The sequence below is a fragment of the Oncorhynchus nerka genome, linkage group LG27 (genome assembly GCF_034236695.1).
Source record: "Oncorhynchus nerka isolate Pitt River linkage group LG27, Oner_Uvic_2.0, whole genome shotgun sequence".
Lineage (NCBI taxonomy): Eukaryota > Metazoa > Chordata > Actinopteri > Salmoniformes > Salmonidae > Oncorhynchus > Oncorhynchus nerka.
The window spans coordinates 92,571,280-92,589,505 of record NC_088422.1 but is presented as its reverse complement, the minus strand read 5'-3'; the positions used below and the strand labels follow the sequence as shown (position 1 = coordinate 92,589,505).

Here is an 18,226-nt window from a genome sequence, read left to right as displayed (position 1 = left end):
TCTGTCTCTCTCTCTCTCTCTGTCTCTCTCTCTCTCTCTCTCTCTCTCTCTCTCTCTCTGTCTGAGTGTGTCTCTCTGTCTGAGTGTGTCTCTCACTGTCTAAGTGTCTCTCTCTCTGACACTCTCTCTCTGACACTCTCTCCCTCTGAGACTCTCTCTCTCTCTGGGACTCTGTTTGGTCTTGACTGTTCTGTTCTTGACTTATGCCCCTGATAAAGGATTTGATTGTTTCTCTCAAAATAAACTGATGTATAGACAAGAGAATAGGTCTACACACACACAAGCATTCTGAAGGTTGGTGTGTGTGTGTTTGTACATGTGTGTATAACCCCTCTCCAAATCCCCAATGATAGAACAATGACAGCCCCTTACCGTCAATGCCGAGATACAATTAGCTTATTTCAGAGGCTTTGCTGATAAGACTATCTCCCTAAAATACTGTGTCATCAGTAATCTAGTCCCGACATAACATCATCTAAATGCCAATGTCTATCCCCAGTGATCCATTCAAAGCCCACGCTACATTTCCATTCTAATTAGATGTGGGCAGTCAACAGGCTTCTTTATAGGAACCTGTTTTTAAGAACCAGCAGTATTGACTTTTTCAGAGTCCCTCAGTGGCTGTTAGAAAGAGGTTCCTGTTGATATTTTGTCTCTTTGACATTGGGGCTGCAGGGGAACGAAGTCTCTGTCTAGAAACCCAGCGTAAACACACGCCTATCGCTAAAGCCCGTCCTGCTGTTTCTTTGGGCTCTCTGTATTTGCAGTGGTGTACAGAGATGTGAAATATACATCAAAAGAAAGCTGTCCCTGCAGGACTTCACCACTGACCCTATTCTTATGACCGGTTTGTTAACACACAGAGAAAAATAGAACAATCTTGATTGAATATTTGACTTCTTTTAATTCATTACAAAATGATTATGTCACTTAGCATTAGAAGAGGGTTGAATATAAACACAGCGTCCTGATCCACCATGATGGGGCAGTATGTCATTACAACTTTAATACAGGCATTGTGATATGCCACTCAAGTTATATCAATGTCTTATTATGATTGAAATAATACAAAATATACATTTGTGTTGCCCCCTCAGCAGTTTATCTGATTTGATGATTTTTATACCCGGGCCAATGTTTCTGAGGCATTTGACTACCTGAGGAGACATGGGGATTTTAGCGACGGCACTTTGCGTTAACGAGAGTGCCACGATCGAAGCTAATGCGAAAGGAATGAAATGTCTTCTGGACGCGTGCCCTCGCTGCAGCAGCATTGCCTTGGGGGGCGTTCACTTCACACGAGGTCGCTGGTGATTCAGCATTAGCGCACGCGCGATCCCACTGTATCTAACACACTGCGTCGCTGCTGCACCAGTCGCTCTGGCTCTCACTGTAAGAGCCCAGGGTGATTGATAACCACTGGGGAGCTGGCTCCTTACTGGAATTACTCATGTACACAGGCGGAATCTGGTTCCCTCAGTTGGGGCACATTAGTATGGGTGACCCTTGTCACTGGGAGATTTTTCACTGGAAAACCCCCAGTCAATGTTATGTGAGTAGCTTATAGAGTTATTAGACCAGAATGTGCTCCCTCCTTCTCTCCCTCCCACTATCCCTCTTAAACATGTCCATTCTGGAAGTGGACAAATATCCAGGAGTAGATTTCTGAAATGCTTCTTGATTATTTAAACCAACTAATTTGAACATGGTGTCTTCATAAGAGTTGTTCAGACATTTTTCTGGACAATCTCCTGGAAAGAGATTCTGTGAAGCAGGATTAATACGATGATGAAGTCATAGAAGAAACATGGACGCCACACATGGCAGCCAGACTGATTCCCTCCATTTCGGCTCATTCACTTCCATTGGCTTTAGCTCCCCCATGTATCAGGGTAAGCCTCCAGGAGAATTGTTAAACATGATTCCACAAAGCACCTTTCTCTTCCTCTCTATCTCATTATTGTCTCACTTCCCCTCCTTCCAACCCACCTGAACCCACCACCCACTCCCCAGGCAAGGTGCGTGGTAGCAGGTGCGATCGACGGAGCGTCAGCCCCTATTTGGGACAGCGGCGTAAACACGCTGTCACCCTGCCTCGGAGTCGCTAGCTACCCACGCCCTGTCCGGGCCGGCAGCCTGAGTCTGGCAGGTTAGGAAGGGAAGGGCAAATGACAGAGCGTGGGTAGCTAACCTGCCAGACTCAGGCTGCTGGCCCGGTTAGCCTAGCCTGTTGTGTGCCTGACTAAAGCAGTGCTGCATTGACAGCAGCAGTAGAAATCACTCAGCCATTTCAGCCCCTCGGTGTCTGTGAAAACAGCTTGAGGGGGAGAATGGAGAGAGAGAGAGAGAGAGAGAGAGAGAGAGGGGAAGAGGGGGAATCTGCCTGCCTGCAAGTCGGCTCACACAGCAGTCCAACCTCCACTTGTAAATCTAGCAGCCAGGGCTGAGGAAGAGAATATAAATGAGGTGTGACTAACACCGGGATGAGAATCCAGGCAGGTTTCTTTCTTTTACCCCTCCCTCCTGCTGAATGATGTGTACACATCCACTTGGCTGCAGTAGTCAGTGTCGAGCCAGGAGATGTAGTCTCGGTCTGGCATGTAGGGATCCTCTTGAGGCTCACTGAGTACGAGCTCTATTGGAAAACCAGAAACAAGATGGATGCCATAGTGTCATCCCCATGCCCTGGCTTTAGGCCCAATCAACACATAGATTTATCCCCTGGCTATTCTCATGCCCAGTTGTATTGCCAAGCAACATTAGAATATATACGATTCTTTAATAGGCCATCATTGTAAATAAGAATTTGTTCTTAACTGACTTGCCTAGTTAAATAAAGATTAATAAATATAACAATGCATTTGTATGCTTTTATTCTCCTCGTCCTCATCACAATCCTCTGTTGGTGTGGAGTAATTGCCTGTAGTCTGAGTGTATCAAGCTTTGGTTATATTTGCATAGCAATCATAAATCACCTTAGTGAATGGGGATTATCATTCTCCAATACAAGGTATGAATACAAAGAGCTCCCTAGCTGATTCATTGATTGGCATAACGGATATCCATTATTCCTTGTTTAAGTCTAGAATTATTCCATTATCCCTCAATCGACAGTGAAGTGTTGCCTTTCAGTGTTTATGATCATCTCAAGGCCATTGTATTTAATTGGTGCGGTTGTCAATGGTCCTCCATTACAGGGTAGTAGTATACAGACAGACCTCTTGGCTCCATCTCTTGGGTTCTGAGGCTGGATGTGAATGTTTATCAGAAACGTATTGGGCTCCTTCCCATCGGGCTGTAATGAGAACAGTGTGTGTATAGTATAGGTTCAGAATAGTAGTGTGGGGTGTGACCACATATCAACTGTCTGTCCATAAGGAAAAAGGCTGTTTTAAGCTTAGGTGAATGGTTACAATTAGAGTAAACAGGGTTGGGAGTTTGGGTTAAGGTTCAGATGTAGGGAAATATGATTTAAATGGAAATGAATTGAAGGTCCCCATGAGGATAGAAGAACATAACGTGTGTGTGCGCTCAAATAGGGGTGTATTCTACAGGCTTGATGATGTAGCTCTAGCCCTCTGCAGACACACTGCACCTATTATTGGGCCTCCCCAGCTGTAGTGTGTGGGTAATAAACCTCTCTACAGCAGCCCCCAAACAGACCAGCAATCAATGGGAAATTGTCTCACCGATCGATGTGACAGCCTCTCTCTTTCTGTCTCTATATCGCTTGCCCTTTCTCTCTGTCTCCCTTTCTCTTGCTCTCTCTCTTCTCCCCATCTCACTCTTTCAGCATCCACTCTGAAATGCTGTTGCTCAGCAGCCCACTCAGCAGCCCCTCCAGCCATTAACAGAGAGGAACTAGACTGAGCTGGCATTAGCACTTCCCAGACACAATCAGCCGAGCTGGCCAAACGCTAACTCTTAATTACGCACTTGACAAGTGAACTATCAGCTTGCCATGTCTGGCTTGTTGTTTCGCTCCGTGGGTGTCATGGTAAATCGTTTAGGGGGGAAATTCTAGTTGATTTTATATTGAGTCAAAGAAGCAGTCAAATACTATTCTTCATTTGGTATGAGTGAAACTAGTGTACATGTTCTGTTGAAACCAGTCACCTGGTTTGGATTAGCCTACGCAAAAACACATTTTTTCTGCAATAATTCATGTTAGATGTACAGTATGTACACAACTTCAGGGAAAATGTTATTTTTACTCAGGCCAGAAACAAAGTCCTCTGTGTGGTGCAGGGCATTGGCTTGTGACATAAACATTCTCAAGCATTCAACATTGTCACTTGGGCAACCACTGTATTTTTAGCTAGTTGCCAGAATCCAGAGGCACTCCCTTTGCTGTGGAGATTTGGCTCCAGGCATAACAGAGAGACACACAAATAATACATGTCAGTATTTGAGGCAAGTTTGTAAATGGTGAGCAAACAGCAGTTCTCCTTAACACCGTGCTTACACAGCCACTACCAGGGCATGGAGTTGAGCTCTAATGTGACGAGACAGATAGAAAAACAAACAGAGTTGACAACCACTGCTGCCTGTTATACATACATCATGTTTGTCCTGCCTCAGCCCCTTGGAAAACCAACCTCAGTGCTAACTGTCTGAATAGAGTGTTTCTGGGCTCTGCCGTGCTAGATTACAATGTGTTTAGCTGTTAACTGCTGCTTCCACACAGATCATCTAACCTAATATGGCTTGTAGTGGCCAGGGATTGCTTGAGGGTCCTATGTGGTGTGAATGACCTCTGTTGGGGGAATAGAGATGCTCATTTTGGCACTAGCTACAGTATTAACGTTTTACAAGGGCTTTGAGAATAAATAGGTAGGGTTATGTTAAATATAGAGCCAGGTGACTGGTTGAATAAAGAAGAAATGGATGGGCTATGTTTGAGCTCAACTCCCAGATGGCTTCGATACGGCAATGAATAAGTACTGCTGAGAAATAGCCATGCTAAGAGCAACGCAAATGCTAATTCAAGACTTGCAAAGAGTTCAATGTCGCCAGAGGGCCTACAAAGCAGACCAGCGTACAGCCAGCTCTTGATACATGTTGTGCCGCTTGAATATCCACAGAGCTTTCTAGGTTAAACAGCCGCTGCTACATTTCAATTTTAGTGATGTAGGAGACGCTCTTATCCAGAGCAATTTACAGGAGCAATTAGGGTCAAGTGCCTTGCTCAAGGGCACATCGACAGATTCCTTTACCTAGTTGGCTCGGGGATTCAAACCATCGACTGTACCCACCTGGAGAGAAACAGAACCAGGGTTAAAACACTACACTAACCCTCCAACGCTCTTAACCACTAGGCCACCTGGCTGCTGGACTGTCACTGCAGATTAACTTGAGAGTTTTCTGCACAGAGTGCCATCTGCAACTGGCCCAGGGTTGGCTTTCAACTGCTTAGCTTGTTTGTGTTAACAAGCTAACTAGTAAACATTGCTTAACCTGCGATTACAAGATATCATGACTATGCTGCGGTCCTGATTGGTGTCAAAGTCTTGGCTGTTCAAATAATCCAGTCACACAACTAGGCCTACTTCAACATAAGACTCTGCTGCTGTTTTGTACAATCTATCCTTGCCAGCAGCAGTCATATTGAGCCCTGTCATCACCCAAAGAGGAAAGTCTGCTTAGACAGATTCTAGTGGACGACTGTAACCTGAAATGGTTGGGTAGGATGAGAAAGGGCTGGTACTCACTACTCAGATATACTTCAGAAAAGCAATCAGACTCATGTTTGCAATGGAGGAAGGGACAGGATCTGCCGGACATGTCTTGAATTGATGGGGTCAAAGACCTATGGAAAGCTTCTATTAGGCTCTTATCTCCTCCATTGCAGGTTATGAGGCACGTTAGTGTATGTATGGGGGGGTTCTTTGCCACTTTGACTGGTCCATAAAGCCTATTAGGAAGTCAGTCAGTGGTGTAAAGCTGGGTTAACACTATGCTCTGTATTGATGGTCCTTTGAATGTAATATGCTGTCACCGTAGTAGCCTAGCGCCCTGTGAGGACACTTATCAAATATTTAACCATTTTTATTGATTTTCCACTGCAAAGGAATTTATCCCCATTCTGATAACCATCCAGTATATATTCTTAATTATGAACTGGGTGGTTCAAGCCATGAATGCTGTTTGGCTGACAGCCGTGGTATATCAGACCGTATACCACAGGTATGACAAAACATTTATTTTTACTGCTATAATTACGTTGGTAACCAGTTTATAATAGTGATAAGGCACCTAGAGGGTTTGTGGCATATGGCCAATATACCACGGCTAAGGGCTGTATCCAGGCACTCCTCATTGCGTTGTGCATAAGAACAGCACTTAGCCGTAGTATATTGGCCATATTGCTTAAAAGTAAGCCACCTGCTATAGGAATGGTTCTGTCCAAATGGCCTCTATAAGCAGGGGCTTATTAGACCTAGTTATAAGTGTAGTGTGATGTAGCCTAGAAAGACTTGACTAGATGTACCAGAACAAAAAGCTGAAGGCTAGTCTGTGGTAGCAGCAGGATAAACAGCCTCGCTGGCCTTCTCCCTCCTATCTGCCCCGGACGCCTCTAATCAGCAGGCCTTGAGCTCTCTGAAAGGTCATTCTGTCCCTTTTGATGGTGTTTTGATTCATTCCTTCCTCCCTCTCTCCTCCCCCCTCTCTTCCTCTCTGCTTTCCCCCTTTCACAGTCAAGCTGGAGAGTCAATATCATAGGGGTGCGAAGATGGGACTGGTTCCGTCGGCGGCCGTGTGACGTTGGCGAGAGAGAGCGAGAAAGCAAAGAGAGTGTGGACCAGCTGGAGGAGAGGCGGAGATTGACGAGAACATCCAGAGTGGGTCATATTCTGACTACTGTGTTTTATCAGGAGTTCCAGCAAAACATAAATATGGACACACTGGCTATACATGGCATCCTCTCAAGGTATTTACAGTCTAAGGACAATGACTAAGCAGACATTCACCACACAGGAAAGTTATTACCAGGTTCTCTACATTCTATACTGTGTACTCTTGAACAGTTGTATTTTCTGCAATAAACAATGTTGAAATGTAATTTCTGTCTTTTATTTTATTTTGACCGTAGACAGGTTGGTTGTTTAGCAACAAAACCAAGGCGTTTGCAAATATGGGGCAAAACAGATGGGGTTGGCTTCGATTTTTGACCGCTTGTAAGCTACAGTATATTTTGTCTATGTTGTCTATGTTTATTTGAAAACATAAATACATTTGCACAATGAGCACTTGTCTTTCAAATACGCTGTTACAGTTGTTGGTTAGCTAGCCAGCTATCTTTTTTGTTTGTTGCCATATTGACATGAAATCAGTCAAAACAGAACAAGATAAAACGAGCTGAAACGAGCCACTTACAATTCCCTGCATGGTAGTTTCTTGTCATTCTTGCTAGCAACCTGGCCATCCATAATCACAACACCCCGCTGACTTGTACACCATGGAGACATCGTCTCATGACGTTGTCAGCTAACGCATCTATAATGAGAGGCGAAATCCAAACTAGAAGATGACTTTGAAAGAAACGTCAACCATAGCACCAAACTTGCTCTCTTGTTCTATCAGTCATCCCACTCAACCGTCACCACGCATTTTTTGTACATTTGTGAAATATAACTCTTTCCAGAAAAAAGCACTCCTTTCAGATGTAATGGCGCGGTGGAGGCCGAACATGGAATTCCGTGGTGACTGACGGACCAATTGGCCACAAGCGATTAAGTTCCTGTTCTCTCTCCATTATATAGCTGTCAGAAGCAGGCCTCTTGAAGTCATGTCAGGCTGGCCCTCGTTGAGATTGAGTGTCCTCTTGGTGACAGGAGTGTCTTTACCTCAATAGGAAATTAACAAAGGTGCTAAACGAGCATCATGACTCCACACAGAGGCACAGTCATTGAAAGCCAGCAGCGCTGGAGCCCATTAAATTAGTCTTCTGATTTGCACCTTTCTCACCTTCTAGAAGTCACTCAATTGTCATTTTCTTCAAAGCGTGTGCTGTTTTCACAAGTTGTGATTTGTTTTTGTGTCGATCCATGGTAATTATGTGCTTTGTGTTTTAACCACTTTTGCTCGGTGGTTATTTCCATCAAGATGTTTTGTTTGAGTGGTTGTTTGACTCAGCCCTTTCTTGCCCGAATCACCTCACACACCCATTGCAAGTTGTAATGTGTTTGTGTATCCATGCCTAGCATTGTAATTGGCCATTGATTAGCCTAGATTTTCTCTTGTTTGAGTTGCAGATTAAGCCACAGCCCTCCCATAGACAGCCTTTACCATGAGCCCACCTAATTGCACCAATCCTCCCAGTCATCTTTGCCACCCAGAGAGCGTAAGAGCTCTCCTTTGTAAAAGTTCCCCCCCACAAGGGTGTACAAGAATTCTCCAAATTTCAGCCTGACTGAATCAATGATGACAGCTACTTGCCTTCTGGGTGGCTTTCTTTCCTCCCCCACCAGATCAGGGCTTTCACCGGATAACAACAGACACCCGGTTCACACAAACACAGGCCCTGTTTCTGTTATTCCGACATTCAAACATTTGCAATGTCACTAAGCATGTTTAAATAAACACGACTGAAATCACTCACGGCGTTCCTTGTGCGCAAAATGACAGAGAGATCTAATGATGTTAACAAAGGGCCAAGTGTGAGACATTATAATGAGAAAGGGCCCAGTCCTCTGCTCTCTGAAAGGAGAATGAACTCTAATAGGATGGAATGTGAGCAGCAGCGGCACTTCCTGTTCTCTTCCTGTTCTCAGTCACGCCAGCTTCCTAGCAGCAGTTTTCCCCTCTCCCCTGCCTGAAGCTAATGCTAGTGCAACTACTTCACACGTCCCCCCCTCTGTTATCCACTTCCCTGAATGGGAGAGGACAGACACATGACTACCTGAGGCTATGAATAAGGGGGGCTACACCCAGGCCTCTCACGAGCTAAAGACACCCAGCGACCACCTGCTTTATAGTGGGGGTTCCAATTCCTATTCAATTATTTCCAATCCAATAAATGTACTAATATGCCATAAGTAGCAGCAACTAGTTCATATTGGTCTTTTTCAATTATATTCACTTGAATGTTTGAATGTAATTGAAATGGAATTCATTGGGGTGGGCTCTAGTAGTGGTAGCAGCAGGTCTTTTGTGTTGATGGCAGAAGGGTGATTGGGAAGGGGATTGGGGGAAATCCCTCCCCCCTAGGCTTGGATGTGGAATGAGGAATTGTAGGAGGCGACTGGGGAACAATGCAACACAGGAACGGCTTGTGGCGCGTCATCCATTACTCTGTTGTCAACCGCCCCCCCTATTTTGGAAAAATTTACCTTCAATTAAAATTCTTCATAGTCTTCAAAATGGTTGAGAATGGTATTTTGAATCACCTTGAAATTGGCTGAAATGTGTTCTCAAGCTGCCAACATCTAAACAAACCTAAGATTTTTTTTCCATAGTAAAAAACAAAACTTTTTCACCACTTGTGAAACCCACCACAGATTGTCAGTTACTGTCTGCTCTCTGTCTCATCCAATCCCTCCTCCCAAGGTCTTGTGTGTGGAATGCATCATTTCCTCATCACACCCTTGATTGCCTGTGTGTTCGGCATGCCACGGATTCCTTGATGTAAGGCAGGCTGATAAAGCTGTTAAGTAGAGCAGAAGTCCTGTCTGCAGCCGTGGCCTGCCAGCTCCAGTGTTCATCTGCCCAGCCCGCATTGGGGTTCATGGCTCGTCAGCTTCAGTTAGTCAAGAGGTCGCAGGCAGGCTCAGTCAGAGGAAGTGAAGCACATGAACCTTTGAACGAACTGCCTGGCTGGCTCCCCAAAGGCAAGTCAGTGTGTAAGATGGAGAGGGAGAGCATTTTTATATCTGACGTTCTCCTGTTATGGAGAATGCAGCTGGAGAGCCGACCTGATTGACCTCCAGGGTGGGCCTGAGCTAGTCACCGTCCGCAGCCAAACCTCCAAACAACAGGGTATAAAGACGTACCAGCCAGGCAAAGACAAGTGAATCTGTGCACCACCCAAGTGAACAACTCCTTCGGCTCCGCTTGATCATGGGTATTGGTTTCCGAACATCCGACAGCTGTGCAGAAGCATTGATCTATACCTTATGGACGTGTCCATTACAAATTGGCTTTATCACCAGGCAAATTCAACTGGCCCAATTTGTCTTGGCCCCTTTTGACCTGACCAACTAAGATAGTAGCTGCAACAATTGTCTAATTCTATGGGGATTACTCAAAATGGTACAGGTATAGTATCCCCTTTATGCATGCAATAGCCAAAGCAGCGCTTCTTTGCCTGAAAATGAATCTAAACCACTTGCAGAGATACAAGGCAGATATGCAGGATATACTATATGGACATCAATGCCATTATCATACCTGGACATTTCTACTCTCCATACTAAGCTTCCTACTGGGACTTTTTATGGAGCTTTTCAGAACTGTATTGTATTACTGTCAGCTGCAGAGACGTCTGTCCAGACGAGTCACTCCAATTTGGGACCTAATCTGTCATCAGAACTAAATCGGGTCACATGGGTTGGTCTAGCGAACAGCCAGGCTCTCTGTAAGCACTATAAAGGGAAAAAAACGTAGTGATCCATCTTTCAAGCCTCAGGGATGGGTTCTTAGTCAAGTATGTATTACACTCTATGTATTTATAGGAGACTATCAGCATATCATCGCAACATGATGGGAAAGCAAAGCACTGCTGTTGTTTACTTCAGGAGCTAGAGACGGTTGTTTTCTCATTCATTTACTCAACCTCAAAACCTGTGATGGAATGATAGATGGCATAATTGGTGCAATTTGCCAGCGGAGAGACAGAAGGAAAGAAAGAGCCACAGCGGAGGTGGACAGGAAACACCCTGCCATCTCCATCCCAAAACTGTAGTTGACGTCTTCTGAAGTGTTTTTCAACACCAGTCAGGGAGATCAAATTGAATACACAGTTGTCTCCTCGTGACTGTACTGGAATCAATGTGTGGCTGTTGTGATAAAATGCCCTTGCCTACCTGCCACTTGATTTCTGCATTCTCACTCTTTAATTCATTTGTAGTGTTTCCATCCATTTTAGACACATCGTGCCAGTCTGAAGAGGTAACATTCTCCTCTGAGCCCTCCATTATAGTACTTTAATGTATGATTAATGTGGCCAGGACAGGAGTAAACAGTATTTACATGGTTTGGTTAGAGACACACTCAATGCCTTTTAGACAGCAACCGCAGTGAGGACATCCTGTAATCAGATACGGTGGTGTAGTTCAGCTCAACTGTCATTAAGTACATGTTTATCACCAAGGTATGCGGATTACCTTCTCACTCCTATCTGGAACATCTTGTTCCAGGGGTTGGGGTCAATTCCATTTCAATTCAAAAAGTGAACCAAACTCCAATTCAAATTCTAATGTTTCCTAATTGAAAAGCATTGAAGAGAATTGGAATGTTAGTGTACTTCGTGAAATGACTGGAATTGAAATGGAATTGAAATTGACCCCAACCCTGCCTTGTTCATCTTCAGTGTATGCTGTACATGAACCCATGCTTGTTTCTCTTTAATCTATCATCTATCTATCATATTAACACGTTCTCCTTTGCCAGACTGAATTTGAGCCATCATCTATCCTTTCTTTCTACTTTCTAAATGAATTCATGTTTATCACCAATCCCATTGTTGTGACAAGCAGTGTTGTGGACAAAAAAGAAAGGTGCATTATTTGAAAATGTTTTTGTTTTTTTGTTGCTTTTGGCTCAAATTATTCATAATTTGTGTAAGAACAATGCCTAAATTAAAAGAGTGTTTATCATCCCTGGGTGAGCTTCAAGGCTCACAGTGTCTCTTTAATGTGGTAATGGAAGATCAGACTCCACAAATGAAACCGGTGCCTCTGTTATTCCAAATGACTGATTGATTTGCCATTTTTCAGCAAGGGAAAAAATATTACACTGTCGACACAGCTTGTTCATTTGGGTTTTTGGCTGGCACGTCAGGCAGACAGACAGAGAGGGGCCTGGTCTAATGCCTGCGACTTGAAGGGCGAGTCATCAGTGATCTCTCTCTCCCCACTGTGCTCATTCACTGACTGTTATTTATCTTTCCAATGGAGACTGGCTGCTCCTTGGGGGAGGATGAGTGTGCCTGCCAGCGGGGAACGTATGGGAAGATGGAGGACGGTGGCTGACTGCTGCTTTGGCTCTGTGTGAAAATGAGCCCATTAATTCAGTTTCCCTCCAGGCCTCCCTGTGCCTGTTGTCTCTGTTTGTTAGTGAGATGATTCCTTCTGTCACGTCAAAGGGAACATTATCATATTCTTGTTGCCGGGGAAACCGTGCAGCAGCCAGGGAGAGGGCGAGGATCTCTTTAAGCCGTTTGAAGCGGGTAAACATGAAAGGTTATCTGTGGCGCTTTATGAGAAATGGCAACATGACAGACACATTTTTTCCTTGTGTCTCCTTCCTGTACTGTAATTCTTCTGCCTGCTTCCTAAAATGATACAACATAAAATATCTTGGTTGAGATGTAAGTCTTTTTGAACAATGGAATTTAGGTACTGTGAGTGAATCTTGTGAGGCCTTCAGACAGCTCATTCCATCAAAGTTAGGCTTATTTAAAATCTTCAACTGACCTGCACTTCAAATAGTTCAATCCAAAAAAGGAGTGAGGATCAAACATGTTTGCTTTCACCTCACTGAAGTTTCTTCCTGTGTCAATTGTTGTGTAATTACCTTGCTGTGTGCAATCAAAACCATCAACCCTGCAGGGAAAACTCTTGGAGATTCATCAATCTAGTGTAAGCCACACTATACCATTGAGGTCCAAGGTCATAAATGAAGAGCCACACTGACCTGGTCCAGGAATGTCTCCTAGGCACTTCTGAAAAGGCTTGAATAAGTATAACCAACATGGGGAACATGTGGAGCTACTATATTGCTTACACTTAGCTATCAGTGGAGGCTGCTGAGAGGAGGATGGCTCAAAATAATGTCCGGAATGGAGTATATGGAATGGTATCAAGCACATGTTATAATTGTTTTCTTCATGTGTTTGATACCATTCCTTTCACTCCATTCCAGTCATTATCATGATTCATCCTCCTGTCAGCAGCCTCCACTGTTAGCTATCCAATTCATTCAGATATACAAAGTGCCTACAGGGTCTAAGGGTTGTTTCTGGACTGGACCTTTTTAAAGACAATAAAGAACAGAACAACTCATGAGTCAAGAAATAACAGTATTGCTGGTAGTATCATTCTCTCGTTACATTTTTAGCCCAATAAAATATTTCCCTCTCATCTCCTCAAAACCAATAGCTGACAGATATATTCTACCCTGAAATCTGTCATGGCATCCACATGGGAAATGTATTCTGCTCTCCAAATACCCAGTTCTGAGTACATGGTGTCAAATTCTTTTTATTATCCCTAATTGAAGGAGGCACTCTATAAAATACAATTTCCTTTAGGAAATAAATAGGCCATGCATGTTTTATTAAATGCTCTTATTATGTTAGCATTTTTTGTCAAATGTTATGATAAATTGTCACTCATAATGCAGGAGGACACAACATTAATTTATCAAGCCAAGTTTTTTTTGCCATATAGTTTATGTATTATGAATGTATTACTTGGAGATGTGTGCAGATTTCATTACATTTTAGCAAACATTTGGTGAAAACGACAATATAATACATTCAAATTTCAGACATGTCTCTTTTTACTCAAGCGCACCCCTCCTGCAAGATAGTTCAATCCGAATGGAACGTTTGTCCTGGATTTCCTAGCAGCTCGTTCTGCTTGTTGGTTACGTTGTATCAATCTCCAGTATAGGAGGGTACTAAACAACCAGCAAGATACAGATACATCGAAAGCAGAGGAATTAACCCAGGGAGGAAATCTGTTCAATGTTGGATTTACTGTACAGGAGACCAAAGGGAAATATTAAATCCTTGAATGATTCGAGATTTAACCTAAAAATGACCGCCCGAGCCGGTATTTTCGATTTGGAACGGGATCTCAAAGTGTGATGGCAGCAGTCCAGTGAATTGCTGGCCTCTCCTTTTCCTTGCCGTTGGATTTCTTGGGGAGTGCATTGGTCTGTGGTTATTTTGACAGATTTTTGTTGTCATTCTCGTCAATTACTTTGACTCTTTCTATCTATGGAGTGTACGTAATCCGTCGTTGTACTGGGGTTTTCACACGGGGTAAGTGTCGCCTAAATATAATGATCTTGTATTTTGATATGTGGTGGGACTGGGAGAGACTGCTAGCCAGCTAGCAATGAAGCTAGCTAACGTTAGCTAACTAACTGTGCCCTGAGAACTCATTGTTTGAGAGACCTAGCTAACTAGCAATAAGTTTGTCACAGAAAGCAACGTTATTTGACATGGATACCGTTTAATGCTAGCTACGGAATTAAGGAACTAGCTAACCAATATGTATTTTAGACGAAGCCCCTTTGCCACGAACACAGAACAATATTCTGAATCTAGGTATCAAATCGTGCAGTTAAAAGACAGTTAGCCTAGCTAACGTTAGTTAGCAAGCTAGCTTGACACGCTTATTTCACAATATGCGACATAGTAATAACAGTCTTTGGAAGTTAGCTAGTTAGCCATATTGGCATTCTGTACATTTATAAACTGTGAGGTGATTGGGGTTCATATTTTGGTTCTATGCTAACCAGTAACCTAAGGTCAACTCGAGCAGCAATGTCAGGGCTGAGATTAACACCTCATGCACGCTGTGACATTATTTGATTGCTCAACCACATGCATTGCAGGGATTGCCTGTAGTGGAGCTTGTCGGCCAACAGAACATTGCATGCCAATACAACTCTCCTTGGCTCTACATGTGTAAGCTTGCCATCTAAACGCTGTATTAAAATCTCATACCATTTCCCAATCTCAAGCATATCTGCTATTATTACAGTAAGTACCACATGCTAGAGACTGACAGATGATTTATCTAGTTTGGACATGGCTGTGGGTTTCAGCAGCCAATACTGGTATAGGCTAGGCTTTGAGAACACTCACTGCCTAGTAAAATGACGAAAGTACAATGTCAACATAGTATGAAGTTGTTCTAGTACTTGAAATGAATTAGGAAAACAACAAGACTTTGGCTGAATGCCTTGGAAGTCTGATTGGGATTCGGCCCATGTTGGCGCTTTTAAACATTTCCACTACTAACAAATCATACCAGATGTGGAAAAACATTGTTTATTGTGAACCACACTTATCTTGGTTACTTATCATTACCTTCCCTAATACATAGTAGACAGTACTTTCCCAATAGTTGTGTGTGTGTATTCCATAGTACTGCTAGATATCCCTAGTGAGTCAACACATTGTAAAGGCTACAGGTTCCATGCATGTGGGCAATTCCATGGTAATGGATTTACGCTGAGACTCAGATTGTTCACTTTAAAATGTAAACCAACCAAAAACCATAGATAAAAAAATAAATAAAAAACTTAATTCTGTGACCCAGCTTTGCACAGTTTTTCCAGTAAATGTTTTTTATTTAACTGTGTAAATTGTTCAAAGTAGTCATTGTTCATTGAGCTGTATGGTTTATTAAACTAGAAAATCAATGGTTTTTGTTTGGCATACATTTTAAAGTGTGAAACCGGAGTTTCAGCGTAATTCCATTACCTTGGACTGGCCCACATGGGTGAATCAGTGATTTGTAGTCTACTCTATTCTGACGATGGAGAAATCACGCTTGCTAGCAGGACTTTGATCTGGAGTGTGGACCCAAGGAAGGAGTGAATTCTACAGTGACTATGTTCCATGGGACAAATGGTATGTCTCAGAAACAAACATGTTTTCATCTTACCTGTCTTGGATCAGCCAATCACCTATGATGTCACTTTGAGAACCAGGAACAGTAGAGCATTAAACTACAGTAGAGCATTAAACTACACTGAACAATGATTTTTCAGCCTGTTTGTTTAGAGTCCTGAAGCATCTGATTAGTTTTATTTCAGGAAAGGGAGTACGTCAGTGTGGCTCCAGTCATCTGATGGTAACATCAGCTGATGACAAACTAGAGAGGATTTACATCCTAAAAGGTAGCTGGCATTTTGAAACCTCAGGGGAATCACTAACAGTCACTTGAACAAAGCCAATTCTCAGAAGTTGGCTGGAATTGAAATGACGCTTAAAGGAGGGTTCCAATTGATTTAAAGAATTTTGTTTTGAAATGTGCTGATTTATGATTGAATTGTGTTTGCTTAGCCTTATTCAAGGACATGTATTTCTGACCTAGCCTACAGCCTTACTTGAAGTCGTTTGTACACATTTTTCAGCTCCCCTGCCACTTCCTATTACAGTTTGACAAAGCTTTCAGTCCAGTGGGCTGTACCTTTATCGACATGTCATGAGTAACACAGCTTCTTTACTGTACATCAGCATCTCTTATAAATACACAGATTCCCACTGGCCAACACACACAGCACTCCTCTCCCCTAACAAAAGTTCCAGGTGTACCACTTCAAAGCCTATTGACCACAGGGTGAAGGTCTTGTTAAAACTCCAATCGACTCTGCAAATGTTGCAATCTTTATCCAGATTTTTTAAAGTTGATCCAATATGTTCTTGAAGCTTGTCCTGTTTAATTGCTTTGCTTTAAGTATCATTAACAGCTCAATATGATTGAATAGCAGAAAGCGTGTGGTGAGATATTGAGTTTTGTGAGAACCTCAATTTATATTCAGTAGGCTTAGCTGCATTACATTTTGTAACTGAACTTTAAGCCTTTCTGAAGTCTTATGTCAAGGATGTGCCTGGTTTGTCTACTTTTACACACTACACACTGCTCACATGCACTGAGTATACGTACGGGATAAACGCCAACGTTCTGTATGTTACCTTGGAATTAATGGACGACGCAGCGGGAAGATGGCGAGTCCCTTTGCAGAGTTCATTTTTCCAAGGTAATGTACGGAACGGAGGCATTTATCCCACTTATACCAAAGGTGCTAAAGAAAACAATATAAAAGCACACTGGTAGAAAAACTTTCATTGATATTTTTCAATTGAAATTTATACTTTCTCATCTTTTGGTTGCTAGAGATGTGACTCAGTCATTTGTTCTTTGTTCCATTGCCATGCTCATGCTCAGTGGCAATGTTCTTATTCTTGCTTGCTGACACTTAGCCAACTAGCTATGGCTACACAGTCATGACCTCTGCAGACAGAAAAACAACACATGCGCTGTTTTCTGTTGACATTCATTTGGATACATCCACAACCATGTGCTGATAATGCCTGGCATAGCTAGAAGAGTTTGCCTTCAAGGCAGGACACAAAACACTGACTGTTAATTACGAGGAGATCGCTTTGCATATCAAACACTAGACTAGATGCTAGCTAAATAGTTTGTTGCTAGCAAAACTACCAATATGACAACCGAATTTTAAGAAATCAGTTGCTGAAAACAGCTGGTCAAACATGGGAGGATTTGACAGCTTGAGTGGGGGAGGGGACAGGAGAAATTCATGTTAATCACTCACCACGTTAGGTCAGATGCTCAAGTGTCTCTGTAAAAAAAAAAATCAATGCTAGCTAGCTACGTCTTTTCCTCGGTGGACCTGCATTTACATTGTATCCATTTTCAGTTTGTGTGATTGTTGGTTTAGCTTTCTGTAACTGTGTAGCAAGTAGTCTGCATGTTAGAGGTCGAACGATTTAATCGGAATGGTCAATTAATTAGGACCGATTTCAAGTTTTCATAACAATCGGAAACCGGTATTTTTGGACAGCGATTCGGACAATTTTTTACACCTTTATTTAACTAGGCAAGTCAGATAAGAACACATTCTTATTTTCAATGGCGGCCTAGGAACGGTGGGTTAACTGCCTTGTTCAGGGGCAGAACGACAGATTTTTACCTTGTCCGCTCGGGGATTCAATCTTGCAACCTTACAGTTAACTAGTCCAACGCTCTAACCACCTGATTATATTGCACTCCACGAGGAGCCTGCCTGTTACACGAATGCAGTAAGAAGCCAAGGTAAGGTGCTGGCTAGCATTAACCTTACCTTATAAAAAACAATCAATCATAATCACTAGTTAACTACACATGGTTGATATTACTAGTTTATCTAGCGTGTCCTGCATTGCATATAATCGATGCTAGTTAGCGGGGTGCGCTAATAGCGTTTCAAACGTCACTCGCTCTGAGACTTGCAGTAGTTGTTCCCCTTGCTCTGCATG

The 18,226-nt window shown here is 42.9% G+C and overlaps 2 protein-coding genes across 6 annotated transcripts in view; both read left to right on the top strand.

The window, feature by feature from the left end:
- trip4 (thyroid hormone receptor interactor 4) overlaps positions 1-7,063 on the top strand; it is a 76,713-nt gene extending 69,650 nt beyond the window's left edge. For both annotated transcript variants that reach the window (XM_065012326.1, XM_065012327.1), the window contains one exon: positions 6,699-7,063. In XM_065012326.1, coding sequence (XP_064868398.1) covers positions 6,699-6,763 — 65 coding nt within the window. In that variant the 3' untranslated portion in view covers positions 6,764-7,063. The remainder of the gene's footprint in view (positions 1-6,698) is intronic.
- A 6,746-nt stretch (positions 7,064-13,809) lies between these two features.
- LOC115116179 (zinc finger protein 609-like) overlaps positions 13,810-18,226 on the top strand; it is a 98,279-nt gene continuing 93,862 nt past the window's right edge. For 2 of the 4 annotated variants that reach the window (XM_065012324.1, XM_065012322.1), the window contains exon 1: positions 13,810-14,209. The gene's annotated coding sequence lies outside the window, so the exon portion shown is untranslated. The remainder of the gene's footprint in view (positions 14,210-18,226) is intronic. The other 2 variants (XM_065012325.1, XM_065012323.1) reach the window with 1 other exon arrangement.